The following is a 27,470-nucleotide window of genomic DNA, read 5'->3' as shown; positions in this document are numbered from 1 at the left end:
GGCAGGTCAGGTGGTCTGGCATTCCTATCTCTTTCAGAATTTTCCACAGTTTGTTGTAGTTCACACAGTCAAAGGCTTTGGCTTAGTCAATAAAGCAGAAGTTGATGTTTTTCTGGAACTCTGTTGCTTTTCCGATGATCCAACAGATGTTGGCAATTTGATCTCTGGTTCCTCTGCCTTTTAATAAATCCAGTTTGAACATCTGGAAGTACATAGTTCACATACTGTTGAAGCCTGGCTTGGAGAATTTTGAGCATTACTTTACTAGCGTGTGCTGCTAAGTCGCTTCAGTCGTGTCCGACTCTGTGGGACCCCATAGACAGCAGCCCAGCAGGCTCCCCCGTCCCTGGGATTCTCCAGGCAAGAACACTGGAGTGGGTTGCCATTTCCTTCTCCAATGCATGAAAGTGAGAAGTGAAAGTGAAGTCGCTCAGTCATGTCCGACCCTCAGCGACCCCATGGGGTCGCTCTTTTCTAGGCAAGAGTACTGGAGTGGGGTGCCATTGCCTTCTGTGTTACTAGCATGTGAGATGAGTGCAAATGTGTAGTAGTTTGAGCATTCTTTGGCATTGCCTTTCTTTGAGATTGGAATGAAAACTGACCTTTTGCAGTCCTGTGGCCACTGCTGAGTTTTCCAAATTTGCTGGCATATTGAGTGCAGCACTTTCACAGCATCATCTTTTAGGATTTGAACTAGCTCAACTGGGATTCCATCACCTCCTCTAGCTTTGTTTGTAGTGATGCTTCCTAAGGCCCACTTGACTTCGCGTTCCAAGATGTCTGGCTCTAGGTGAGTGATCATTCCATGATGATTATCTGAGTCGTGAAGATCTTTTTTGTATAGTTCTTCTGTGTGTTCTGGCCACCTCTTCTTAATATCTTCTGTTTCTGTTAAGTCCATCCCATTTCTGTCCTATCTATCTATCTATGTATCTATATATATAGCCATTTTTATCAGTACTGCTTCTTTTGCTTTGCTGTTTAGAACATTTTCCAATCATAAAGTTAGATGTATTTTATGTATTTTCGTAGCTTTCTTTTTGGTCTCAGACTATTGGGTGTATTTTGGAATTTTGTAATCTATAATATTCCATTTATTTGTTTGGTTTTTCTACTGTTAAAGGCACACTGTATTTATCCTGGTCTCTCGTATGTCACATCTCCAGAACCACTTTTCCCCACTTCTTCATCTTATCCTCTAGTTTCTAGGAAGTGACCGTGTCCTAACTTCACACTTTGCTGTAGTGCTGATTGTGCTCTGGCCCTGCTGAGAAGGACCTTCCAAGTTAAGCTGTGATATTGTTTTTTATTTTTAAAAAAATCTTTATTTATTTACTTGGCTGCTCTGGGTCTTAGTTTTGGCATGCTGGGTCTTACCTGTGGCACGTGGGATATAGTTCTCTGACCAGAGATGAACCTGGGCCCCCTGCATTGGGAGCACAGAATCCTAGCCACTGGACCACCAGGGAAGTCCCAAGCTGTGATATTTTTAACATCCTTACTTTATTGTCTTATCTCATCTTTGAGTTTTAATCCTCAGTCAATTTTTTCTTAAATTAAATGGCTCTAAACACTTGCCACTTAGAACGTCTACTTATTGTGGTAAATCTTTTGCAAAGAAAACATTTCTTGATGTTTCTTCCTTGAGAGTTTTTGTCAGTGTCTTCTTTTGTGTCACATACTTTTTTTCCTATGCTCCACTCATCAGAACAGAAGGTTAGGCCTGCCCCATGTCCCCGGTGCTCCACTCATCAGAACAGAAGGTTAGGCCTGCCCCATGTCCCCGCTGTGTGTGTATCAGCCTTGCATCCTTTCACGGTCCACCTGAACCCTCTTAGGATCTTCTGATCCAATTTCAGCTGAGGACTAGATGAAGACAGGCCATTTCAGGAGCCCAGCAGCCTGGGTAGGAGACTTGGTATCTGGGGACTTGGGTAGAGGAGTTTTATATCTTCCTTCTCTGTGCCGTGAAAGGCTTTCTCTAGAGAGCCAGTCTTCTCTTCCTAGGTTTCCAGTTGGTCTGTCTTCTACTCTAGGTTTCTATATCCAACCAATCAAGATACACCGATCCAGGAAAGAGCCCCATTCATCAGAGAGAATCTCTGACACTTGGTGTTTCCTCTTGGTTCATCTGCATTTAACCTTGACTTCCTACTGAAGTTGCCCCCCAGTGTTTGTGGGGCTCCGCCCTGGGCCCTCAACCTTAGAGTGTTAAGGGGGGATCTGCCAGGGCAGCCTCTCCTTCCCGAGAGATGGAGCCTCCATCCCATATCAGCTAGACAGACATTCTTGGGCAACCAGGAAGTGAAACCTTTGCTGTGTTTTATTTCTGCCCTAATCGGCCCCTCTTCACGCTAGAATGAGTAGAAATAAATTGGTGGCTTGCGAGAATCACTCTTCTATAATGATCAGTCTGTTCCAGGTTTTCGTTTTTCCTTATAGTCCTTGGCTTATGTTAGCTGGTTTCTGGAAGGAGGTATAATTAGATATCTATGATGAAATAAGATGGTGAAGATTTAAGTGGGAAATCAGCAATGGATCTTAAAGCTTATTTGAAACAACACATCTCCTGCCAGCTTCACAACTGTGATCCGAGGATAAAATGAGAGGATAAATGTGAAAGGACTTTGAAGGCTGTTGGGAACATTATGCAAATACCAAGTTGCTTTGTTATTGCCACATTTTATGAGAGCAGAAATCAGTAGCCTTGTTGGAAGCAAATGTGAGTTGAGAATTTTATAAGGAACGCGTGTGATCGTGGAAGGTGGCTTTTTAGGTGAAGCACAGAGCTGTTCTGCTTCTGTGTTTCACTCTCTCCTTTCACAGCAATACATCTGAAACAGAGGTTGGTCTTGCTCTTCATCCCTGCAAAGAGAAGGCTGGCCTGAATTCCCACTTTAGACTGTTCCTTAGCATGCCAAGAGATTGTTTCAGCCAAAGAAAATAGTCTCCAGATAGGTCTGCCCCCACACAATGCCCAGCAATGGGGGAAGGGCTTTAATTAAAACGAAAGGTTTGGTCATTTCTGGCCTATCTGGGAAGCTTAAAGTTGATGTGGTTTGAATGAAAATAATGACTTTTACTTAAAATGCAAATATTAATGCAAGAAAGAACCTGGGATTGACTCTCAGTGCAACTGAAAGAGAGTATAATTTCTTTTTCGTGTTTTTTCCCCCTGAAATTAATGGTCCTTTTCCCTCCTGAAACTCTGTAATATATACATTTAACATGTTAGTAAGGTATATTTTTTCTCTTTTAAGTTCCTTTTGGCTGGCAGTTGGGCTTTTTAAACTCTTAAAAACAGTGTTAGTTTTAGGTATTAATGGATCTTTGAAATGACCTAAGGCAGTTTGAGGGGTAGTGTTTTTTCAAGTCTTCCTGGTTTGGTTGTCTGGACAGCATTTACCATCCCATAATCTCCGTACATACACAGAAAGCTAAAATGACCACATGGTGAAAAGTATACATATTTACCAAAGAATTCAATGGACCAAAATCAGGTTTTCAATTCTGAAGGAGCACGTCCTGCTCTTCGGTTAAGTATGCTCATCTAATTACCAAGAATTACAGTGAAAACAGTGTGCATTTTGAATGTTGATAAGGGTAAATGGAAAAGTGATCAGTTATATCAATATATGTTAAATGCACTCCAGATCAGTGATGCTTTTTACTAATTATAATTAGTATAAAGTAGACTTAAGGAGGAATTACAAAGGCTTGAAGTTATTATTTTTTGTTAAAGATGAATTTGTTATAAAAATTAAAAAGAGAAACCATCTAGACTCTTACCCTAAAAAACTGTATTTTTCTCCCCTCATCTCTTCTTGCTATACTTACGAATTTTTATTTAATTGTCATCATCGTATATGAGCAATTTTGAGCTTTGCATTTTCTATCCAATATTCATTATGTAGAAAGCATTTTTTTTTCCATTTGCAACTGAACATAAGGGCATTCCATGGCTGCTTGAACCCGTCTCCTATTGTTGAAAGTGTAGCTGTCTTCCAGTTTATTATTTTGTTCCTATTTAGATAATGCTGTGATGAACATCTTTGCTCAAATGCAATTTTAACTTTCTGTAGGAAAGGTTTTGTTTTTGGAATAAATGGAATGGGGTGAGATTTCTATGCCAAATTTGATGCAGCTTCAGAGAGTTAAGGGAAATTGAGAGGAGGGTAATTAAGAGAAGTCACTTGGAGGGTGATGCAGTAGGTGACTCCGTGTCCTGTCTGGGTGAAGAGGTGAACGTGGCAGGAAGAAAGAGAGGAGCTGCTGGCAGAGCTCTGGGGGAGAGCAGGGCTCCAGGAATGTTCAACTGGGAGCCTCCTTCCCTTTGTTGACCAACATCATTTGTGGCTTTGGGTCTGAGTCAGACCAGCTGGGAGGGCAGTCCCATGCTCCTCTCACTGTGGAGTGGACTGTCTTTGGGGTTTTGACTTTCCCCCTGAAGTCAGCATAGGGAGGTGTTGGCTCCAGGCCAAGTGGCCTGGGAAAAGCAACAGGAGGAAAAGAGAGGACCAGGCACAAGGGATGCAGCTGAGTGATGAGCCAGTACTAGATCCTATCCCCCATCAATCCAGGATCAGGTGGTGTTTGCCAAGGCTCTGTTTCTTTCCACCTAGACACTAGGTCAAGGCAGTCCTTCCAGCCAGCCTGGGGACTGGGAAGCCAAAGGAGAAAAACAAGCCTTCAGTGGACACTATCAGGAAGAAGGTTCTGACCCAATATTGCTCATCACTAATCACAGCAGAGCTGCTCTTTTTTTCTTTTCTTTTTTTTTTTTTTTACTTGTTTTGTCAAACTGCAAGTAAATAACCCAGTGAACTCTGTCTTTGCTGGAAATAGCCTTTCTGAAAGAAATGTTATATTTTAGGAAAGAATAAAAAAAACCTTACCACAAAACAAGCTGCGTTATGAGATTTCCAATTTTGCCATGATTTTGTTCCCTGGGTAGACTGATGCTGCAGGGACTGTGATAAGTTCTTCTATGGTAACAAAAGCAAAATTGAAAACCTACTTCAGCCCCATTCGAGCTCACACTGTTATCACTTTGTCTTTTTACCAATTACCTGCCTGTGTGTGCTTTACAGCAGCCCAGATTCTGTGGCAACATTCAATGTCCTGGAGATTTTGACGTCTTCTTTAAATTTTTTTTTTTTTGAATTGTGGCAGTGTTCTTAATATTTCCACTACCCCTTACCTCCAAAACCCCCACAGCCCTGTAGAATAGCTGTACACATTTTAGACATCGGCATATTTACCTGGGAAATGAAACGTGCTTGTTTGCATGGCAACATTCTGAAGAGCTCACAGAAGCTAAGCAGTGATGTTGAAATCATCGGACACATATTCATATGGGGTTCCATTTCTCTATCCTTCCAGTCTTCCAAGCAGACAAGACTCCAGATAACCTTTGATTAAAACTTAAAATTCAACCTAGAAAGGGCTTCGGATATATTTCGAAAATCACACTTTAGTACTTTTTTAAAATGTCTCTAATAATTTTCATATTGCAAATCAGTTCAGTTCAGTTGCTCAGTCGTGTCCGACTCTTTGCCACCCCATGAACTGCAGCACGCCAGGCCTCCCTGTCCATCACCAACTCCTGGAGATCACTCAAACCCATGTCCATTGAATTGGTGATGCCATCCAACCATCTCATCCACTGTCATCCCCTTCTCCTCCTGCCTTCAATCTTTCCCAGCATCAGGTTGTTTTTTTTTTTTTCCAAATGAGTCAGCCCCTTTGCATCAGTTGGCCAAAGTATTGGAGTTTCAGCTTCAACATCAGTCCTTCCAATGAACACCCAGGACTGATTTGCTTTAGGATGGACCGGTTAGCACTTTTAAATGCATTTAAAGACCTTAGAAGTGTCCAGCAGGTGTTTGGAGGCGTGGTCTTCTTGCTTGAGGCACAGTGAAGGAATGAAAGAAGTAATAAATGAGGCAAACCAGACAGGAAGGAGTTACACGATGTCCTGTGAACAAGATGCAACTTGCTGTGTATTCCCTGAAATCACTTCCCCTTTGTGGCTAATCCAGGAAGGCAACCCACCAATCAGGCTAGAACCCAATTGTAAAGAATGACACGTGGAACCAAGTCATTGGAAAAGAAGGAAATAATCTCTGAGTAAAGGTAGGGGCTGGGGGACTTGGAATCAGGCAGCAATGGATTCAAGAATTCACCTTACAGAGACCACATAGAGCTCAAAGTCAGGATTGGTGCAATCCGCATTGAGAAACAGACTCTCCTATATAATGTCTCATTTGGTTCTCCTGGAAACCCTAATAAATATTATTGCGCTCATTTTGTACAAGGAGAATGTGAGACTTGTTTGGGTGGTTTAGTTACCAAGTCGTGACCGACTCTTTTGTGACTCTGTGGACCTGGCAGGCTCCTCTGTCCATGGGATTCTCCAGGCAAGACTACTGGACTGGATTGCCATTCCCTCCTCCAGGGGATCTTTCCCGATCCAGGAATTGAACCTGTGTCTCCTGCATTGGCAGCTGGTTCTTCACTGCTGAGCCACCAGGGAAGCTTGAGACTAGCTTTGACTATAATCAGATTAGAGTAAATGACTCATTCCATGTCATGACTTGTGCGATATCACACAGGAAGAAAGTGGTCGAGCCTGAACTGGGATTCTGAATTTCTGACTCTTTTATAGGTGTTTTTCAGTCCACCATCCTGCCTCAGGTAGCAGCTTGAAAGTTAGAACTTCAGTGTTCTTTAGAGGTGAGGGGAGTTCAGATGGGCTATCAGTTCAGCAAAGGAAGACAGGAAAGATGGAAGTAACAAGAAATCAGTTTCTCCACACTAGGCATGGGGCAGTCAGGACAGATAGAAGTTCGGAGTCCTGCTGATCTGCAGGTGGTGGGGCTTGACTGGTTCAGTGGCATCTGGCTCCATGCATGTAGCTTGGCTCTAATCAGGCTTCAGTTAGAGATGCTGTGTGCACGTCCAGCTCCCACAGCAGTGTGGTCCCCAGCTATTTAGGGCAGGACGGGGTCGCTAAGAGTCGGACACAACTGAACGGCTTCACTTTCACTTTCACTAAGGTAGGGAACTGGGCTCTTCTTCCTAGCTGATCCTTGTATCATTCCCTCTGCTGACCTATTCTTACCTTTGCAGACAGTTGAACAGGATTCACTCCAGGCTAAAAGATCCCAGTGGTTGCACCTTTCTTCCCTAACTGCTTTTTAATCCTGAAATTACATTGTCTTGATGACGTTGGGCAAGTCACTTCACCTATCTGACACGTCATCCCAAGGGACCCACATGAACGTGCTCCAGTATTTTCTGTCGTGGCAGTCCAAACGTGGGTTGGAAAAGAATTTCCAGACACAGAGAATTTCAGAAGGGAGTAATTATCAAGAGTAGGGGGCTGAGGATGAAGGCGCTGTGAGCACAGCGGGCTGACCTCCTGACGGACTAGGGAGAGTCGACACTTTGCATGAATTAGTAGCCAATGTTTATCGCCTGAAGACAAAGAAAATTCCTGTTGAAGGATGGCATTAGGTGTTGGGTTAGAGCATTATAGGATGAGTACCAGGGTGGGCGTATTTGCCTAATTAGGGGTCAGGGAGCTGACCTAGATAAGGATCAGGGGGGCTTTTGGCAACAGTTAAATGGACTTCCCTGATGGCTCAGAAGGTAAAGAATCTGCCTGCAATGCAGGAGACCTGAGTTCGGTCCCTGGGTCGGGGAGATCCCCTGGAGAAGGAAAGAAACAGTTGGACGTGACTGACCAACTAACACTTTCACAGCCGGGCTCAGTCAGTTTCAGAGATGACCTTGGTTCTGGCCTCTCCATCCGGGGCCTTGGTGCAAGGCCTCTCACCGTGACCTTGGTATAGACCTTCACATTTTCTGAGGAAATTCCTTCTGGGCATTGGCAGTCACTGCCGATGTGTCCAAGGATTCTCAATGCCTTCTCTTTCATAGTATCTGCTTCTGCTTTTCCTTCCCAGAGTCGAAAACATGCCAGCAAAGTCCGACTGTATTACATGCTTCACCCCAGGGATGGTGGGTGTCCAGCCAAGAGGCTCCGATCAGAAAACGTGAGTATCTGACACCACGCAATATCCTTGGACAGTTTGTTCTGTCGGCGAGAAACTTTGCAGGTCTGGGAATTCCAGTTATGTCCAGCCTAGCGGGAAAGCTAAGTGAGTTGAAATCATTCTCATTAACTATGACAGAAAATATAACATATAAGCAAGTCTTTTCCTTTTTTTTTTCTTCCTGCCAGACCTTGCAGGATACAGGGCTGGGAGACTTTTTGATGATTTTGTGCTTGGACCTTGCAAAGAAAGAACAAACGGAGGGGCTGAGACCGTCAGAGGCTGGGTGAGGGGAGGCGGGCGCCTGGAGAAGGCATGACCTAAGGGCAAACCTGTCAGAAATATCGGAGCCTTGCTTTCTACATAATGTATGTTTCCTTTGGTGTGTAAAACAGAGCGCCAGTTTGTTCACTTATAATGAAAACTGTGTACATATCTTGCAAATAAAAATATTCAGGGTTTTGATCAGTGTTACCTTTCCCTGAGGGAATGTTTACTTAGGAAGACAAATAACAATTAGGCAGTCGCTTTGAAGGTTTAAAGTCAGAGCAAAGGGTTTCCCTTAGCCAGGCCGAGGCCAAGACTGCTGAGAGGAGCACCCCTTCCTCCCTGCGGGGGGCCCTTTTCCTGCCGAGTAGAATGTTCTTACCCATCCATGGCAGAGGTCCTCCATGATACCAACTGCGGATTAAACACAGAAACGCCTCACCCTCTGAGGGCCAAGAGGCTGTGGGTGAAGAATTCACATCCCAACCTCTCACTGTGCTTGTGATCCTGCTTTTTTTTTTTTTTTTTCTGCTGCCATATCAATGCCAGTCTTCTTTTCTTATTAAAAATTAATACATAATCATTGAAGAGACTGGGCAAAACCTGTGCTCATTTGTTCTTCACAGGAGAGGCAGAGAGAGAGAGAAAGGGGAGAGAGAGAGAAAGGTGTGGTTTTCATGGGGTGACTGGTTAGAGCCCTAATGAGTGAGGCCCGGGGTGGGTAGTTTTGCCTAATTAGGGGTCAGGAAGCTGACCGGTAAGGATCAGGGGGGATTTTGGCTGTGGTTACAATGGGGCTCCTCCCTTCCACATGACTGAAGGTGGAGAACGTCAGGGCTGGCCGGGGCCAGGGGTTTCCAGCCACATCTCAGCATCCCAAAATGGAGTAACAGGTGCAGACTCACCTGGACTCTGTGGATTTTTCTTTACTGCCCACCAAGGAGACAGACACACAAGCCACAGACCTGCCTTAAAGAGACTTAAATATAGCGAGAGAGGTAAGCGTTGCATAAAAGAGCTCTGGTGCCACAGTGGAGGTGTTTGTTAACATTTGTACACAGCGCCTCATGGAGACAAAGGGTGGATGAGTCATGCCCGGGCCATGCGACCAGGGAACGTGTGACTGCAGAGGTGGCATGCGAGCTGGGGTCTTTGGGATTGGATGGATGGTACCAGATGGACGCAGTGGGAGTGAGGAGGGTGGACGGGTGTTTTCTTGGGTGCATCCGTAGCAAAACAACCTATTAAGCCACAGGGGAGTCGGCTTAAGCCAGCTTTTATGTAATCTCAGAATCCTGTAGCATGCTGGAGTCATGCTCTCCGTCAGGTGTCTATTAACAGAGAGAACAGAATTCCGTTGTTTCCCCTTGCAGTTGTTCAGTGATGTATCCCTTCATTCAGTGGCCATTTAGTATCTAATCTTAAGAGTCAGAAACAATAGGGATTCATGGACACTTAATAAGAAGCTCTTGGAGCACAGATTATTATTGTCTGTCCATTCAAGTTCTAATCATGAGTGGTGTATGCATAGCTGAGCTCCTAAGGAGTGATCCTTAGGAGGAAAACCTTTCCTTCTCAGGTTCCTTGGCTGGTCTAATAATTAAACTGACTTAAAGATAGATGAACAGAGGAAACACAAATTTAATTCCATACATGTGGGAGCCCCAAAAAGAAGAGACTCAACAAAGTGACCAAAGCAGGCAGCTTTTATGTTCTTAGACAGTGAAGTGACAAATTTATAAGGAATTGAAGGGGCAAAGAGAGGGTGCTGGGCTTGGGGTAGCAAATTAGTGAAGAAGTACTGAGGTTTGCTTATAGAGGCCTCTTGGCCCTGGATTCTGTATCCCTGGTGATAGGGCTGTCCCTCTGCCTCCTGGTACAGGGAGGGTGCCTTTCACATGGGAGATTTATCTCCTGCTTTCAGGGGGCAGGAGATGGTCAGAGTGTCCTTCCTGCACCTGCTGTTTCTTAAGTCACTTTACTAAAAAATCAGTGTATCAAAGTGGCACGTTAGAGGGTGGGGTGTCCTGTTCCCCTTCATAGGTAAAGAGAAAGGGGCACTGGGACTGCTGCTGGTGGCCTTGAAGACACAGTCTTTGCCAGTCTGGTCAGACCCATGCTGCACCCCACTCAGGCTCTGGTTCTGCCAGACACCCTGGGGTCAGTTCCTAGCAGGAATGAAGGTCAGATTTTACAGCAAGAAGTATTTACAAGAGTTCTTTCCTGAAGACCCCTTTGAGAACTCTTTGCTGGGTTTTGAAAACTTGGCTTTATCATTGGATTTGCTGATTCAGTCATTTCCTCTGACTCGATAATCCCGGTCTATGAGCAAATCAGTAAATAGGAAAAGCAACTTAATGATCTTACTCTTTAGAAGAGATGGTTGATGCTTTAGCAGGCTGTATGGACATTTCGCAGTGAAAACTATCGTTTCCATTAGGCATCTTAATGTATTGGATGCAATGTGCAAGGCTCCCCCAGGGCCTTGAGAGTTGATGTTGTAACCATTTGAACCAATTTCATTTGATACAGATTCACATCTAAGGACTGAGACCCTGAATATACAAATCAGCAATGGCTAGACCATACACAGGGCTTCCCTGGTGGCTCAGATGGTACGGAATCTGCCTGCAATGTGGGAGACTCGGGTTCCACCCCTGGGTTGGGAAGATTCCCTGGAGAAGGAAATGGCAGCTCACTCCAGTATTCTTGCCTGGAGAATCCCATGGACAGAGGAGCCTGACAGGCACAGTCCATCAGGTTGCAGAGTCAGACTCGTCTGAGCAACAATGCACAGACCATATATAAAACTACGACTGACCCACAGCCTGCAGCCAGTACAGAAGAGCAACCTACTGATATATAGTGACCAGCCCAGAAGCCTGCCTGCTGTAAGTCAGTCTACAGGACGTCAGGCTACTGTCTATAGTAACAATCCAGGAAGTGAAAAACAGCCCTGTGACAAGCCCTGAATGGCAGGACTTGATGAGTAGCTGACATCATTGTGGACTTCTGTCTCCGTTTCCAACTCAGGACCAACCAGAAAAAGCCAAATATGCATCCCTGACCCATCACATGGGCTTCTTCCCATTTTAGGTGACCTGTTTGCCTTTCCCCACATCAGGGCACAGGTGAGACCTACCCTTTCTCCATTCTGAAGCTTCCCCACGTCTCTGCTTGCCTTTGCGTCTCCTGCAGATGCAGGTGACGGCTGGCTGGCTCCCTGGCTACAGCACGCTCTGCATCAGCAGCCTTTCTTGTTCTCCTCTGGTTGGCGTTTCTTTCCACAGGGTGGTAAGACGGGGAGCATGATAATAACCCATCATGTACAGGTTCATCAGAAGATCCAACTGAGCAAACTCATTCATTGAGCACTTTGTTTTCAAAGTGCTTTCTGCAGGCATTGTTGTTGCTGATCCTCTCCCCCCAGCACCTGTGATCTGGGGAGGTTGTCCTACTTCGCTCCACTTGCCTCTCTTGTCTTGCCCATCCTCCCACCTGCCCTGCTCCCGGGGGCTGAGGTTTGCATCCTGATGTCACTGATTGAGAACAATATCCAACAAAGTGAGTCCTTCTGGAAATAGAAAACTTGTTGCTGATTTTCCAAACCCTGACCACACACGAAGCTTGGGCCACAGCGATTCCTAAAATTGATAGGTAATGGCAGCCATCCCTTTCCTGGGAATACTTGGTAACTTTATTTACGTACAGAGGAACAGAAGTACCTGTTATTATCCCCAGGGCCATTGTCATTTCTATTCCAGGTCATTTGACCTTTTTGGTTGTTTGTTGTTTAAAAACTTAAGTTCATTTCTGCCTTTTGTTCTGGTTTTTCCAGCTTTTTAAAATCCCCTGTTTTACTCTTTAGAATCCTCATTTAGATCCTCTGGTGTTTTTTTTTTTTTCCTTGAAATTTTAGAGCACAACATACTCCCCGTGAGGCCACAGAGTAAAGTTAAATACGAAATAAATTGCTATAGTTGATTGCTTTGGAGAAATTTTCAGTAATCCCGTGAGCATTCGAGCCAGAAAGGACTTAAAGATTATCTAGTCTACTGAGAGCCTTGGTTTTCCACCAATGGGCCCTTTTATTATCTTCTCACTCATGGATCACATGCTTTAAAAAAAAAAAAGTCTGCTTGGGAAACAGCACTTTGAAGTTAAAAGGTGATTTAGTTTTACTTTTATTTTTATTCTGTAAAGATAAGTTAACTGCAAATTCAAATTGCCTGTCAGTATTAAGTAAACTGTTTTTACTTGGAGTTCATGTAATTCCTTCTGAGAGAGGAGACTTGACATTTGGTTAGTGTGATTGGACTTACCCACTCCTAAATATTTATATGGCTTTCCTTACATTCTGAAATATTTGGCATAGCTTGAGAACTTCCACTGTTGCCTTCACAGGTCCCTAAATAGCCTGGATTTTGGGTTGGAAGGATTCATTGTAATCCCCTTCCAACCCCGTAATTACAAAGGTGAAAATAAGGCTCAAAGAAGTACCATGTCTTGTCCAAATTTGTAAAAAAAGACCCTGTCTGCTACCCTAAATTCTATTCCTGGGCTTCTTCTACATGTCTTGAAATTGTAGCTTCTTTGGGGGCCTGGAAGCCATTGCTGGGTCCAGAGACAGACAGCATTGCTTCCCCAGGGGAGAGTATTAATAGTAACTGGCGCTTCTCAGATACTTCCCCCCTAAATGCTTATACATTAACACGTTTCCTCTTCACAAGTCCTGAGTAAGGTAGGGGCTAGTGTTATTCCCCACAGAGAAGAAAACTGAAATGAAGTCATTTGACTCTGGTCAAACAGCCAGTAAGTGGCAGAGACAAGGCTGGGGAAATATAAAACACAGCAAAATAGAATTCCCTCTGGCCCCTGCAAAGTGGCTCACCATGCCCTGCTTGGAGACAGGGGCTGCTAAGTGCTGGGGCGTAAAGATGGAAGCACATGGAACTTTCCTTAACAGGAATCAGGACGTAGCGGGGGTTCCATTATATGCAGATCACGTCTTTTCATGATTTGAAAAGTGTAGCAGATGCTACCCTGGTCATACGGCTAGATGACTGTCAATGAAAGTAATCAATAAGCAATCCATAATAGGAAGAGAAAAGAGTTTTATTTGAGCCAAACTGAGGACCATAGCCCGGATGACAGCCTCTCAGACAACCTGAGGCACTGCTCCGGGAGAAGCATGGTTTTGGGCACAGTTCCACGTCTTGTCAGAAATGAGACCATTAAAGTTAGGGATGCGTTCCTTCAAGGTTTCAAAAGGAAAACTGTTCCAGTACATACACGGCGAGTCAGTGTGGCCTTGGTGCTTAGGAAGGGGCTCTTATCCTAGAAGGAGGACGAGCACTGGCTGACTAGGAAGGAAGGCATTTCATCTTTCTTTTTTAACATGGGCATTCTTCACTGCTGGTCACTGTGCTCTTTTCTTTAATAATTAAAGCATTTGTACAATGTAGATTTGATAATCACAAGCAGGCCGTTCTGGCTAGCATAAAATCCAAGTTAAGTCATGTGTAAGCCAGCAGGACTTCCCCAGACCCTCAGTGTGAATGTGTGTTTTATCACTAGCATCTGGGCACGAGGGAGGGGACCCTGATATCTCTTGGCAGGACTTTGGCAGGACAGTGTTTCCCAGAGAAAGTGACAATGAGCTGATTCTTTAAAAAAAAAAAAATTTTATTTGGCTGCGCTGGGTCTTAGCTGTGGCATGTGGGATCTAGTTCCCTGATGAGGGATTGAACCCAGGCCCCCTGCATTGGAAGCACAGAGTCTTAGCCACTGGACCACTAGGGAAGTCCCCAAGCTGATTCTAGAGGGTCTGGATGTGAGTGATCAAATGAAGAAGGCGGGAAAGGCCTCTTCTGAACTTGGACTCGACACGAGTCATGTGTTCAGAGAAATAAAACTCCAAGGTATCTTGAGATGCACAGTAGTAATAGGTGGCTGTGTTTGTTTCCTCCAGCTTCTGTTAACAAATGACCACAAACCGGTTAGCTTCCAACAACAGAAATATATACTCTCACAGTTCTTACAGCTACAAATCTGAAATCAAGGTGTAGGCAGGACCTCCCTCTGGAGGCCTTGATGGGAAATCAGGTACATGCTTCTCTCCTGGCAAGGTGGCTGGCCACCCTTGGCAGTCCTTGGTTTGCAACTGTGTCGCACCAGGCTTTCATCCCTGTGTGCGTCTCTGTCTTCTAATAAAGGTGCCGGTCTTTGGATCTAGGCGCACGGTCATCCGCTGTGCGGGCGTGCGCAGTTGTGTCTGACTCTGTGACCCCATGGACTGGAACCCACCAGGCTCCTCTGTCCATCGGATTCTCCAGGCAACAATACTGGAGTGGGTTGTCATTTCTTTCTCCAGGGGATCTTCTCGACCCAGGGATCGAACCCCGGTCTCCTGCATTGGCAGGTGGATTCTTTACTGTCTGAGCCACCAGGGAAGTCCGATCATCCACCATGAAGGCATCATAATCTATTATATCTGAAAAGATGCTATTTCCAAGTAAGGTCACATGTCCAAGGTGGATATAACCGGGGAGATGGTGTTCAGTGCGGCAGTGGAGACACAAATGGAGATTGGACGGTGGACAGGGGTACGAGCCCATACTGTGCACAGTATTGACATTTGCTTGCTCAACCTTTTCCATTGTCTCCAGTGGTCTGCTGCTGAATTCATGGGGATTTCTCGATGAGGGATGTGTCTACCAACGATGTCGTGTCTTGGCTGCCAGCTACACATTTAGAGCTAAAAGTGGGGATGCTGTCCCTGGCTGAGCTACAGATTAGTGTTACAGCTTCGCTTTGGACTTTCTAAACTGTAATTGCCGTAGATTTATAATCAAGGGTTACAGTCACTGCACTGCCTGCTTCTCTGCCCCTTTCTCAGAGGGCTTCAGATAAAAGCTTCCTGTTTGTGCAGCTGCATGACAAACTGTAAAGTGTGTGTAAACTGTTCTTTCAGGGAATTTTAGAAATTTCCTCGTCTGTGCGTTCCAGTCTTTGGTCTCTGCCGTGCAGTACACTACTTCCATCACCCAGTTAGGGACAGGCCTGGTGTCTACATTTGGGAGACTCGAAGAGCAATTAGGAAATCCGTGGGTGCAAGTTAAGTATTTGTGTATGTATCTCGTCTTAAGCCAGGAGTCAGAATATAGCCACCGGCCAGATGCAGCCACTGCTTATTTTTGTAAGGTCTACAAGCTAAGAATGGGTTTTACGTTTTTAAATGTTGGGGGAAAAAATTAAAAGAAGATTAGTACATCATGACATGAAAAACTACATGGAGTTCAAATATTGATGCTCGAAAGTAAAGTCTTATTGGAACCCAGGCATTCTCAGTCCTCTCCAAACTGTCGAGAGCTGTCTTCACATCATGCAGAGGGACTGAGCAGTGGCAATGGGGCACTCTGTCCCACAAAATCTACAGTGCTTACCCTCTGGCTCTGCACAGGAGGTGTCTGCTAACCCCTGGGTGAAGTGCATGCTTTTGGCAAAGGAAGAGGTGGGTTGTCACCTCTCTGGATGTGGATGTAGTCTCCCTACTCACAGGAATTATCCCTTTGGAACATTCCAGACTCTAAAGCTGCCTTGTCTTCTTTTTTTTATTGGTGTATAATTCCCAGCTGGCTCAGTGGTACAGAATCTGCCTGCCAATGCAGGGGACTCAGGCTTGATCCCTGGGTCGGGAAGATCCCCTGGATAAGGAAATGGCAATCCGCTCCAGTATTCTTGCCTGGAACATACCATGGACAGAGGAGCCTGGTGGACCACAGTACATGGGATTGCAAAAGAGTTTGGAAACAAGTGAGCAGCTAAGCAACAGCAAACATAATTGCTTGACAATGTTGTGTCAGTTTCTGCTGTACAATGAAGTGAATCATCTCTCAGTTCAGTTCAGTTCAGTTCAGTTGCTCAGTCGTGTCCCACTCTTTGTGACCCCATGAATTGCAGCATGCCAGGCCTCCCTGTCCATCACCATCTCCCGGAGTTCACTCAGACTCATGTCCATCGAGTTGGTGATGCCATCCAGCCATCTCATCCTCTGTCGTCCTCTTCTCCTCCTGCCCCCAATCCCTCCCAGCATCAGAGTCTTTACCAATGAGTCAACTCTTAGCATGAGGTGGCCAAAGTTTTGGAGTTTCAGCTTTAGCATCAGTCCTTCCAAAGAATATCCAGGGCTGATCTCCTTCAGAATGGACTGGTTGGATCTCCTGGCAGTCCAAGGGACTCTCAAGAGTCTTCTCCAATACCACAGTTCAAAAGCATCAATTCTCCAGTGTTCAGCCTTCTTCACAGTCCAACTCTCACATCCATACACGACCACTGGAAAAACCATAGCCTTGACTAGATGGACCTTTGTAGGCAATGAAATGTCTCTGCTTTTGAATATGGTATCCAGATTGGTCATAACGTTTCTTCCAAAGAGTAAGCATCTTTTAATTTCATGGCTGCAGTCACCATCTGCAGTGATTTTGGAGCCCCCAAAAATAAGGTCTGACACTGTTTCCATTGTTTCCCCATCTATTTCCCATGAAGTGATGGGACCTGATGCCATGATCTTCATTTTCTGAATGTTGAGCTTTAAGCCAACTTTTTCACTCTCCTCTTTCACTTTCATCAAGAGGCTTTTATGTATTCATATATCCCCTCCCTCTTGGACTCTCACACACCTGCTTCCCCTCCCCTCATCCCATCCCTCTAGGTCATCACAGAGCCCTGAGCTGAGTTCCCTGTGTCTTCTGTTTATTTCAGGAGTTTCATTTTTTTCAGGGCCCAGCAGGTAGAAGGTTGCACAGAATAGAAAACATCGTTCCCACCACTGAGCGGGAACACCGTTGCTGTTTTGCTTTGCTTCTTTCAATATAGATAGACTGGAATGTATGAGCAGGTTATGTTGCAGGAATCCAGGTGAAGCCTGTAACACTGTAGAAACAATGAGAACGGTTTCCTTCTTCTGCTGTCTATCCACCAAACTCAGTTTACGGTAAGCAGAACTCCTGAGTTTTCTGAGACAGCCCTGATTTAGAGTATTTTTTCTTGTCACCGCAAATCAATGATATGTCCTGAAAAGACCAATATTTTCTCAGGAAACTGTACCCAAAAGTGGAGTAAAAACTTTTATTATACAAACACACAAATGATTAAATGCAAAAACAGATGTCAATGTGAAGTATGACGGTTGAGCTGTATACAACGTCCTAGGCCTGAGACTAGATCTATAGCTTGGGACTCTGGTTCTGAAACTCATTTATACTAAAATATGTATCTTAGCTATGACTCCTGTCTAGAATCTGATCCAGAGGAGAGGAAAGAATTCCCCAAAATGACAGCTACGAAACTAATTTTTTAGAAGATGGATGCAGTGTCACGGATGTTTGATTACCACAAGCTTCGAGGCCCTCCTGCTCTAATTTTGTTATTGTGATCGTTGGATAAATTCTCTCCTTAGCCAGCAAGTTATGATGCCCTTTTTATGTGTCAGGCCTTTTACTAATAAATACATGGTAGATACTTCTTTTGAACTTTACAAGTACAAGTAGGAATCTTTATGGCCTCCAGTTTAAAAGAATGTGAAGGCTGAAGCTTAGGTCAAGTAGTTTATCCAAAGTTGTACACCGTGTAAGTGATGCGAATACTATACAGATTGAATCTCGGATCTGAGCTCTGAATTACTATGTATTCTTCATTTATTCATCCATGTGTGTACGGATATGAGAGTGGACATAAAGAAGGGTGTGCACCGAAGAATTGATTCTTTTGAACTGTGATGTTGGAGAAGACTCTTGAAAGTCCCTTGGACTGCAAAGAGATCAAACCAGTCAATCCTAAAGTCAGTCAATCCTGAACATTCATTGGAAGGACTGATGCTGAAGTTGAAGCCCCAGTATTTTGGCCACCTGATTCAAAGAGCTGACTCATTGGAAAAGACCCTGATTCTGGGAAAGATTGAAGGTGGGAGATGAAGGGGACGACAGAGGATGAGATGATTGGATGGTATCACCTATTCAGTGGACATGAGTCTGAGCAAGCTCCAGGAGATGGTGAAGGACAGGGAAGCCTAGTATGCTGCAGTCTATGGGGCTGCAAAGATTAGGACACCACTGAACAACTGAACAACAACAACTTTGTTTATTTAATCTTTCCTATTGATTGGCTGTCTACCAAGAGTCAGGTGCTGGGTTAACTGTGGATAACTTAAAAGTGAATGAAACATAGTTTCTGTTCGCAGTGTTTACAGGATAGTGTGGGGAATGGACAGATACATAAATGAAGGAACATAGTGGAAAAATATAGAATTTGGGAAATCATGAGGTCTTTGGAATCAGGGAAATCTGAACAAATGAGGCTTGAGCTGTGTCTGAAAGATGAGTAGAGGTCAGAGAATTCTAGGTAGATGGAAAGAGCACATGTAAAGCCTCTATACTCAGACAAGTCACAGCAATTTAAGGAATGAGTTATAACAAGAAAATCAGCATGGCTGGTGCTCAGAGATAGAAGCTGTGTGGTGAGACGTAGAGAATGGATTTGGGGAAAGAAGGGCCTCCTCTTCTTTGGACTGTCATCTATCAAACTTTCGATTGTCTCCTGTGTCCATGAAAACCATCAGTAAGCAATCTAAAATAGGAAAGCGTGCATGCTAAGTCACTTCACTTGTGCCCAGCACTTTGCAACCCTGTGGACCATATCCACCAGCTCCTCTGTCCAAGGGGATTCTCCTGGCAAGAATACTGGAGTGGGTTGCTGTGCCCTTCTCCAGGGGATCTTCCCGACCCAGAGATCAAACCCACATTTCTTACATCTCCTGCATTGGGTGGCGTGTACTTTACCACTAATACCACCTGGGGAACCCCATAATAGGAATAGAAAGAGTTTTATTTGAGCCAAATTGAGGGCTATAGCCCAGAAGATGGCTTCTCAGATGATTCTGAGAAACTGCTCTGGAGATGCATGATTTTCTGCACAGTTTTATATCTTGCCAGAACAAAGAATATCAAGCAAGTCGGGGATACATTCCTTTAGGTTTTCAAGAATCCAGATTGGCATGTACCCAGTGAGTATGGCCTTGGTGCCTGGGAAAGGGGGAGTCTTATCATGGAAAGAAGACCAGCATTGGTGTCTCAGGAAGGGAGGTGTTTCATCTTTCTTTTTAACATGGACATTCTTAACTTCTGGTCACTGCACCTTTTTCTTCAATAATTAAAACAGATGTACACTGTAGGTTTGATCGCCACAGACAGGCAGTTTTTGTTATCCCACAATTCAAGTTAACTCATGTCAACTCAGAATAACTTCCCAAGACTTCAATATGTGAGCATTTCTTTTATCAACTAAAAGAGGGTGGCCTTGGATGAGGGTAACAGCAGGGGAGAAAAATGAGAAATACATAGATCTGAGGGACAATTAAGTAGGTAAAAATGGGTGACGTGGATAAGGGATGTGAGATGTAAGATTGTTTTTGAATAACTTCCATCTTTAGATCTTAGACAACTGGACGGTTACTGCCCCCCTGCCCGAGTTGCCTAGAGTGAATTCGCCCCCTGCCAAGGGGTAGGGGCAGCAAGAGAGAGGGCCTGGGAGACTTTGTCCTTAGCACTCCTTCTCAGTCAAGCCTTTCTCTCTCTCTGATGGTTAGGGTGAGGCGACTCAGGAGCCAGCCCAGGAGGGGGCGCCCACAGAGTCACAGCGGCTAGAGGTGCCCTCCTGGTGCATTGATATACAAAACCAGAAAAGCCTGCAGAGTGAGTTCAAGACAGGCACCAAGTGAGGGGCTGGGGAGAGCACAGTATCAGAGCCCTGGTGCCTTGAATGAAAGATACCAGCAGAGAGCTATTGGAGGGCTTCCAGAGGAGATGGAGAAGTTGGCAGTGGTTAGATAATGTGCTTCCAGCTGGAGGACTGAGGTTATTTAGAAGGCGGGAATAGCTCAGATGTGGTCTTGGGACCCAGGTCCAGTGATCCCCAGGGAGTCCATCCTGTTCTTTCATTTAAGATGCAGAGATGGGGGTACTTCTTGGTGGTACCATGGTTAAGACTCCATGCTTCCAATGCAGGGGATGTGGGTTTGATCCCTGGTCAGGGAAGGAACTAAGATCCTTCGTGTTGTGTGGTGTGGCCAAAAAAATAAAATAAGTGAGATAAAATGCAGAGATGTTTTTAAAATGCCCAGAAAGCACAGTTTTAGGTTTCTCAAGTGCATGGTCTTTACTTATTCACCTTAGTACCTCACACAGAGGGAGGTGCATAAACGATTGTTCGTATCTTCATAATAAGCTATTGTCCCATTGGTGTTTTCTTTAAAACAATGAGTTTAAAAATAGCTTTAACAAAAAGTTGTCATTCGTATAGAAAGTCTTCTAGAACATTTCCTTGAAATCATCCTTTGGTTGTATACCTATCAAAGTGGCCTTATTAAGGAATATTTTGTGCAGTTGGCTGTATTCAAGAAAATCTTAGGGCTGTGGGCAGTTTCCACAAGCATCTTGACCCATTTCTTGGTCCCACGGGGGTCATGTTCAAATAGGAAAAACCCAAAGAAAAGGAGAGGCAGGTCCTTGGAGGGCGTCCTCTCACAGCACAAGCTGGTCCATTCAGCGGTTGCTTCTGATCACAGCCTACACATCCTGACTCCATTGTCCCCCGACAAACCCTGTTGGCCTCTCACTGGCAACCTCTGCTGCTGGGCATTGCTTGCCTTCTCCTGTCTGCTTTCTAGACTTGATGCTGTTTTACCAGAAATCAAGGCTGTGTGAACAGGAGTTGGTGTGCAGCTAACAGAGGCAGATGGCCTTCCCGAGAGGCCAACCTTCTCTCATCCTTAAGTGTAATGGGACATGAGAGTCAAGATGTCCTTTTCAGGAGGACAGTCTGGTATTGCCTCTGGAGCAAAGAGGTTGTCCATGCCTACTGGGTGATCTTGAGACATGGAAGAGTATGGGTCTAATTCCTGTGTGTGTCTCTGACTTTGCACACCATATGGGTCCTTGAAAATGAATCAAAATATAGTTTTGTTTAGGGTAGTTTGACTCAAAGAATCCTGGTGACCACAGGTTACCGAAGAGCTATTGGATCTGTGATAATTGCTCTCCTACTGACCTCAGCTCTGAAATATGAGTTTCTATGTTGACTTTTTAAGCAAGGGTTCACAGGAGCCTGCCTGCACAGTGGGGACTCACTGGCACATGGCAGCTGGGGGTCTCTGGGGTCTACATCTCTCTTCTCCCTCTCTGCTGTGTCTTCTCCATTCAGGCGTCTGCATCTCCAGCGTATCTTCCCTGTCTGAATTTTTTTCCCCCGATAGATAGATTTCCTTGGTTGACATGCTGGTGCTGCTGCTGCTGCTAAGTCGTGTCAGTCGTGTCCGACTCTATGTGACCCCATAGATGGCAGCCCAACAGGCTCCTCTGTCCCTGGGATTCTCCAGGAAAAAATACTGGAATGGGTTGCCATTTCCTTCTTCAATGCTAGAATCGCGCAAAATGTCAGTTTGTTTTTCTCTTAAATCCCAATTCAATCCCGAAAATTTTATCACTCATGTTTAATCAGATTTCCTTCCTTCAGTGTCAGAATCCATCTATCTTCATCTCTTCCTCGGCTTCAGGGATCAGAGTGAGGGTGTCTTGCCTCCCTTCCCTGCTTTGTCCCACGTGGCTTCATGAGTCGTACCTCATGGCAGCCCTGCCATAAATTACACCTGCCATCACCCCATTATGTGACCCCATGTGTCCCCATTCTGGTTCTCCTTTGTCACCTCTGGACATTCCTCATGCTCCAAATATTATTCTTGCAGAACAAAGAAATCTGTTTCCTTCACTACCTTCTGGCTCGCGGCCATTTGGGCTGTGTTTCGGTTGATGTGTTCTTTTAGAAATAAATGTAAATTTTTCTCCTTGCCTCAGAATCTGACAAGGGGTCGTGACATTGGAATATAAGATACATTTATAACTTCATGTGACCTGGATCTGGTGCGGGTCATGCTGAGACAATGATGAATGTCTCCCGATAAACACCAGCAAGCCTTGCAAAAATACATTCTGAAAATAGAGATGATGCACTGAGTCCGACTAATTCGCAGGAAAATGGCTTTTTAGACTTGGGTCCATCTAACCCCTCCCATGCCCCTGCTCTGTATCATGGACGGCCCCGGGAACTCGGCCTGCATGGGCTTTTGTCATTCTCAGAACCTTCTCTCACGTGAGCAGGTACTGTGCCTATTTTACAAATGAGATGAAGACGGTTCCAGGGCAGGTCATCTAATTCTAGAGACTTTCTCATCCTCCCATCTCCCTGTGGCAACCTTTGATGCCTCGGATTTCTTTCTTTTTAAGCACACGTTTTTACTCCTGGCTCAGCCATTTCATATGCTGACGACATCAGTAGTGTGTATTCCCTGTGGAACATTCCGTACGGGAGTGACTCAAGGAAATCTTCCACTCAGAGCCTGCCGTGGGCTGGGGCCATGTTTGCTGGGTCATCCCAGTCACGTTTTTTTTTCCCCCAGGTCCCTACCAAGGGTTTATGACCTTATGGACTTATAGAAATTCTGAGGTGCCACCGGGTTCGGTGTCATATAAATGGAAAGTCATAGACCTTGGGAACGTCTCTGGCATTGAATATGGCCTCCAATGCCTGCTGATTGGGCGACCGTGGTCAATGTCTTCATTTTTCTGAGACTTAGTTTCCTCATCTTGTTGCCAAAATCTTGGCTCACTGTCCACCAGTGCTGAATAGAAATACAGAGACAGAGTTTGGAGGAAATAGGAAGAGTGGCTTTATTCCTTTTGTGGGGGAAGGGGAAGAACACCGCAGGCTAGCACCTCAAAAACTGCATCCTCCTCTCTGGGGAACTGGGAGAGCCTTTATATCCCAATGGAGGTCTTCCATTTTATTTTTCTTTTGCAAAATTTCTAACCAGCCCCAGCTGGCATCAGGCAACTCAGCAGCTGGGTCTGGTGTCCCTGAAGATATTGGTCTGTGACCTTCCTTCTGAAATGCAGAAGCCTACAAGACAGTGTTAGGGCAGAAGAATGCCAGGTGCAGAGTGCACTTCATATGGGGTCTGAGAGTTATTAGCTTTGTGAAGGACACATCCAGCTTATAAGGCTTGTGAGTCTTTGTTAGTAGCAACAGCTAAAGAATAAGCAAGATGGTTTAAGTCTTGCCTCTTTGGCTGGTATGTGCCTAAGGCTGTTCACTCATTTCTGTTTTTGCTGCAACAATCTGAAAAATGGTGGCAACAACCCTTATGTTCCAGCACCACTGAGAAGAATGTACGTGATAATGTTTATATAAAGTAGGGAGTCCAGGGTCTGGTGGGAGAGAGATGCTCCATGCCTGTTACCTTTTTCTCCTTTCTAACAGCCCTAATAATGGTGAGTATCTTTCCGATGCTACACCTGATGGAGGGAGAAACGCGCACCGGACTGGTTAGAATGAGCCAGTGGCTAAATTGAATGGTCTGTATCCAGAAAATCAAAGGATGCTGAGACATACATTTTATGTAGAAGCCCTACATGATGGCCAAGGAGCTAGACAGGCTGAGAGGCAATATTACAGTGTTCAATAACATTCTTGTTCTAAGGAACCTAAACTAATACAAAGAGTGAAAAATATGGTGTTGGTATTTGCACATCGGATCTGTGCTTGGAGGAACACGTTTGTCTTGTCATGACTTGGCTGCTATCCAGCCCCAGTCATTGAGTCTAAGCAGGAGAGACTTAGATGTTTGGAACAGCTGGGGTGACAGCATGCACGCCCCTTGGCCACGTGCATGGTGGGGTTGGTTGTACCGTATTCCTCCTTCCCGCTCACGGGTGGCATTATTCAGTCATGGCACAGTGACTTTAATAGATATTAAAAATGCGGCTGTTTAACTGTGTCATTCTTGAAGCTCCATCAAAACTCTCTCTGGAGCTTATGTGAGTGAATGGTGCAAGACCATTGCTTACTTGCAGTGGGGACCGTTTCTCTTGATCTGTGACATTGTATAGCCAAATAGTCCTGTAATCATGTATAATTTGTCTATTAGCTTTGTCCCTTTGCCAAGTAGAGTTAAAAGGAAAATTGTGTAGAAAAGGAGATAATTTTTATTGTGAATTCCTGATGGAAAAAGGCATTTTTCTTCAAAGTTATTAACTGGGTTTTACAGCTGACCTTTCAAGGAATGTCTATAGCCTCAGATACCCAAGAACTCAGCAAATATTATCCTCTGTATAATTTAAAGTCATTAGAATTTGGGCTATATGCACCGAATAAGTATTGTAAGACACTTGGTTATTATAATAACCAAGACAATGTTGGATTTTAAAATGTTTGGTATTTTATTGTAAAAGAAAAAAAGTATTGTTTCCTTGCTGTACTGAATGATGGTTGACCTTTGTTTATTAAATTTCCTCATCACATTTCAGCTATACATAATCCCAGAAGGTCACTGGTTGGCATTAACAACCCCAGAAATGAATGGTCATGATGTCACATCCCAGAATTGACAAATTAGTTTGTCTGATCTCTCATGACCCATTATTTTCATTGCTGTAATGGAGAATGGAACAATTCAAGCTGGGATTAAGGCTTGAAATTTCCTCAACACTAAGAAATGAGGTTGTGAGTGTGACTCTCCTGTCCTTGCCTCTCTCCATATAGTCTTGGCATTTTTAAGCTTTGTGTGTGTGTGTGCATTGTAACATACTCTCTTGGGCAGTAGTTCTTGGCTTTAATATCTAATGATGCAAAAAGGAGAAAGAAAAGGGAGAGAAAGAGGAAAAAAAAAAAAACAGAACACTATCAAGACAAAAATAAAGTTAAATCAAGATCAGCTAGTATCTGAGTTTGGAAGAGATCTCAAGGCTTCTTCATGAAAGTCTTGTCACTTAGAAATAAAAACGAAAACCTGTAGTCTTGTCTGAATTTCACTTGGACTTCAGGAAAGGTTGAGAGATCTTGAATGAATCACTAAACATTTTTGGTGTGTTTCCTTATCTGGGTTAAATGATCACATGTTGCTTTCTGATCTTCATCAAATTAATTGATTTAAACATACTCTGAAAGTGAAAGTTGCTCAGTGATGTCCAACTCTTTGCCACCCCATGACTATGCAGTCCATGGAATTCTCCAGGCCAGAATACTGAAGTGGGTAGCCTTTCCCTTCTCCAGGGGATCTTCCCAACCCAGGGATCGAACCCACATCTCCTACATTGCAGGCGGATTCTTTACCAGCTGAGACAGTATCTTATGAGGACCAGTATTATATTTCATAAATAAACTGGATGGTGAATTGTTTATCACTACAAATATTCTTTCATTTTCTAATGCAATAATTATTCATCTGCATAATCCATTATTAAGTTCCAATTCCAGATATAGAGTCAATGGTGAGGAAAGTCAGACCCATACAAGGTCCCTCTACCCTTAGCTGAAAATGGCAACCCTGATAAGCGCTGTGGTGAGTGGGCATGGTTCCTGGAAAACTCCTTAGGGGACCTGTCTGGGAGCTGAAGAAAGGTGTCTCTGAGCAGTGATTCCTAAGTGACATCTGAAGAGTGCATAGGTATTCACTGGGTAAGGTGGTAAAGAACCATCATTCCAGGAGCAGGAATCAAGGTTATGAAAGTTTGGGAGGACTGGAGAGAAGGTGAGCATAACCAGAGCAGAACATCACAGGGTGTGGAGTTGGAAGAGGCTAGAACGGTCACTAAGTAGGAGCCAGACCCCTGAGGCTTTTAGGGGAAATCTAACAATGTCCTTGACCATCCCAACCCATTCCAACTGGGACATGTGTGAAAGTGAAGGCACGCTGTTGATAATGAAACTGGAAAAATAGATGTAAGCAGCTATGTTTGATGAAGCTTGTATGTTTCATTCCTTGTATGTTTCCATAGAATATCAGGGACACCCTGTTTGGTCAGTATACCAAGTAAGGTTAAAGAAATGTGAAAAGAGGAATCAGGGTCCCCCACCCCCCACCCCACCTCCATTTCTGGGGAAGCCGTTGTTGTTCCTAGCCAGTACATTTAGGTTTGGTTTGTTACATAGCTGTAGATGCAGAAGGGCTTCTCAGGTGGCGCTGGTGGTAAAGAACCTGTCTTGCAAAGCAGGAGATATGAGAGACACAGGTTTGATCCCTGGTTTGGGAAGATGCCTTGGAGAAGGGCACAGCAGCAACCCACTCCAATATTCCTGCCTGGAGAATCTCATGGACAGAGGAGCCCGGTGGGCTACCGTCCATGGGGTCACAAAGAGTTGGACACGACTGAAGCGACTCAGCACAGTGCAGATGCGGAAGTTGTTACTGAGAGAAAACTCTAGAAGACTAGGTTTGGATAAATCTGTGTGGACGTGGTGATTTTGAGGAACGATTAAGACATTCAGGAGGTGACGTCAACCAGGATTCGGGATCTGTGTCTGGAGCTCAGAGGGGAGATCTGAGTGGAGAAATAGGTGTGAGTGTGTGTGGCCTGTGGGGTAGACAAGCTCCAGGGAGAGAGTGTGGAGAGAAGAGAGGGGGACAGTGGAGGCTGGGGCAGGCACCTGGAACCCTCCTGCGAGGATGACGGTGGAGACTCAGAGGACTTGTGGAGGAGGCAGGCCGAGCAGGAGGAAGATCGGAGCGTGCTGTGTCAGGCCAGCCTCTCTGGTTACTATCAAAGTCATGGTAGAGGATAAAATCAGCTATAGAACATTTTCTTTTTTTTTTTTGCATTTTACTACTTCAGTATTCCATAAAAACAAATGGTCCATTTGTGTTTCCTCAAGGGGGCAAGTTGAATGAGAGGCACTAAGTAATACCAAATGGCCTGTCTTTCTTGCCTTTTGGTACGCGGGCTGGAGGGACAGGGGTTTTGATGCCCTGTGAGTGCAGGACAAACCCATTCTCTGGCTGGGAAGGCAGGAGGAAATGCGTGGCAGCTTTAGCTCTGGGCCCTGTGTTTAGCAAGGGCCGCGCTGCCTGTAATCCTCTTCTTTTTTGAAGAATTAATTAATTTATTTTAATTGGAGGCTAATTACTTTACACCGTTATAGTGGTTTTTGCCATACACTGACATGAGTCAGCCATGGGTGTCCGTGTGACCCCACCCTGAAACCCGCCTCCCGCCTCCCTCCCCATCCCATCCCTCAGGGTCGTCCCAGTGCACTGGC

At 44.7% G+C, this 27,470-nt stretch overlaps 1 protein-coding gene across 1 annotated transcript in view; it reads left to right on the top strand.

Moving 5' to 3' along the window:
• Positions 1-27,470, top strand: part of ZMAT4 (zinc finger, matrin-type 4) — a 379,178-nt gene that overhangs the window by 128,338 nt on the left and 223,370 nt on the right. Inside the window, exon 3 of the mRNA XM_010846367.1 lies at positions 7,971-8,060. Within this exon, the coding sequence (XP_010844669.1) occupies positions 7,971-8,060 (90 nt within the window). The remainder of the gene's footprint in view (positions 1-7,970; positions 8,061-27,470) is intronic.

Source organism: Bison bison, unplaced genomic scaffold, assembly GCF_000754665.1.
Source record: "Bison bison bison isolate TAMUID 2011002044 unplaced genomic scaffold, Bison_UMD1.0 scf7180017864236, whole genome shotgun sequence".
Lineage (NCBI taxonomy): Eukaryota > Metazoa > Chordata > Mammalia > Artiodactyla > Bovidae > Bison > Bison bison.
This window is presented reverse-complemented; position numbering and strand designations above follow the sequence as displayed.